A 2305-nucleotide genomic window follows, 5' to 3' on the forward strand; every position below is an offset into this window, starting at 1 on the left:
CCAAGCAATGGCAGGGCGCCCCACCTAGGGAACGCGCCCCACAGTTTGGGAACCTCTGCTGTAGCTAATCACTGAAGGGCTTAGCACCACAATACATAAAAGAGCTGTTGTTGTCATATCAACTTTCCAAAACACTCAGGTCTTCTGGTTCAAGTCTACTGTGCATCCCCAGAATCCATGTTTGCATTCTCCAAACATGGAAAGGCAGCATTTAGTTTTTCTGCTCCTTCAATCTGGAACAAACGTCCACAAACCCGTTTAAACAGTGAATTCCTACGAATGTTTTTTTGTTTTTGTGTCTTCTTTATTTTAATTTACTTAATAAACGATAGTGCATATTAACCAAGCCACCATGTAAGCATTCCAGAATGAGCAAACAAGGCTAATCTTTACCTATAGCTTTACATGTACTGTTATTTTGAATTTGCTTGTTGTAACTGTAATGTCCTATACAAATAAACTTCCCTTTCCTCAAATCCATTAAATTGTGGTCACTTAACTTTTAGTACACAAAGACAAACTACAATGGCTGTATTTTTGCAAAATATATCAGCAGCTAAATTAGAGCAGCTGCAAAATGGTACATGACCATAATACTTTAGGTGGCTAGGCGAAGGAGCGAAAACAAAACATACTTTTTCAATTTTTATTGAATAAGGTATTGCTCTTTCCCTCGAATTAAGCTTTTAACTAATTTATGTACAAGAGCCCTGTAATATACCAGCCGGTCCCCGCTTTAAAGCAGACTTTTTGTCTTTCCACTAAGTTTGATGCTATATAGCGGCTAATAGCCGAGGCTAACATGCTGGTATTAGACGTTCGGTTACGAAACTTCATTATGACGCAGTTCACCACAGCTGCTTAGATTGTGATCCAAAATACTTTAAAAATACATCAACTGAACAATTACTTACCACAATTTGGTTTTTAATCTACGATTAAATTCACGAAGTTACAAACTGATCACAGTGACGTCATTCACCTGCGACATCCAAACATGTCGATGACGCGAGTGGTCCTCCTGTGCTACAGATTGCTTACAGGGGACGAGGTGGGGTGGTCAGTCAGTACAACTGAGGCAATCTAGCGCTCTTTCAACACACTCTCCTTTTTTTGTGGTGTTCCATCCCGTAGACCTGAATCTGTAACAAGGGGTGTGTTTTAGAAAACCAAAACCTGCTCCTGGGTGATACAACGAGCCTATTGCCTGATGTGAAATAAGAGGTTTGACCCAGCTCCAGCTTCCATAGGATATCGCTACATCACTCCAGCCTGGTATTGTGATGCCGTATGTGTTCAGGAACATGACTATTTTACAAGACTTTCAGATTGTGTTTCTGTAGGAGACACTTGAAAGTGTCTTTGACCTGAAATGTTTACTTTTGGCTCAACTGGATTTTATTTAGGAATATCAAAGGGGAATGGATATGCACTTCAAAACATTCTTTTTTTTTTAATTGTAGTTGTAAAACTAAACACTTCATAAACATGCACTACTTTGTGTTGGTTCATCACATTAAGTAAAAACAAATAAAAGAGTAAAATATTGCAATGCTTGTGATTGTAACATGACAAATATGAAAAGCTGAAGGGGTAAAAAATACTTTTTGCAAGATTATGTATCAAAATATTGTTAATTTACCTTAATTTACATCTAATACAGTTAAGAATAGTGTTGGCCCCTTATCTGCTTTATGTTTATGCATCTAGGTTATAGAAAACACAGTCAGGATACACAAAAGGTTGCAATTAAATGAACTTAATAACCTATCTATATGTATTATTTATCTTTTTTGCTATTTGCCAAGCAAATTTGATGGTAAATAGCAGATTGCCAGGGTGGTTTGGCACCTGTGTGTGACAAACCACAAAAAAGTGGTTTGGCACAGAACAATATGGTCTAATGAAGCACTCCAACATGTTTTTTCTGGATTGAAAAGACCATGATTTTTTTTTTTTTTACAGAGTTTTCTTGGCACATGTGTTATAGTTTCAATTATATGCTTTCAATCTGTGTCATTCAAGTGTTTTATTGGCACTTCAAAGATAAATGTCAAGGCACATTTAAAAGCAGTTTAAATACAGCATGTAACTTTAGATAAGACAACAGACATCTAAGAGCTCACTAATCTATTGAATACAGAAATCATTGTGACAAAGACAGATATATACAGGTAATTCAATGCCTTAGAACAGGCAAGCTTTTGTCAGTTTCAGATTGTTTTTTTTTTTGTTTTTTTTTCTATTTGGTTTTACTGAGTCACGCACATACTGATATGATAGAAATACTGTTTACCATCGCTGC

The 2305-nt window shown here is 36.5% G+C and overlaps 1 protein-coding gene across 2 annotated transcripts in view; it reads right to left on the reverse strand.

Moving 5' to 3' along the window:
- The window catches only part of apip (APAF1 interacting protein), a 16987-nt gene extending 15867 nt beyond the window's left edge, over positions 1-1120 (reverse strand). Inside the window, exon 1 of one of the 2 annotated variants that reach the window (XM_007574561.2) lies at positions 983-1120. In XM_007574561.2, coding sequence (XP_007574623.1) covers positions 983-991 — 9 coding nt within the window. In that variant the 5' untranslated portion in view covers positions 992-1120. Of the gene's footprint in view, positions 1-914 lie in introns of both variants that reach the window. The other variant, XM_007574562.2, reaches the window with a different exon arrangement.
- Between the last annotated feature and the right edge of the window lie 1185 nt (positions 1121-2305).

The sequence above is a fragment of the Poecilia formosa genome, unplaced genomic scaffold (assembly GCF_000485575.1).
Source record: "Poecilia formosa unplaced genomic scaffold, Poecilia_formosa-5.1.2 Scaffold356, whole genome shotgun sequence".
Lineage (NCBI taxonomy): Eukaryota > Metazoa > Chordata > Actinopteri > Cyprinodontiformes > Poeciliidae > Poecilia > Poecilia formosa.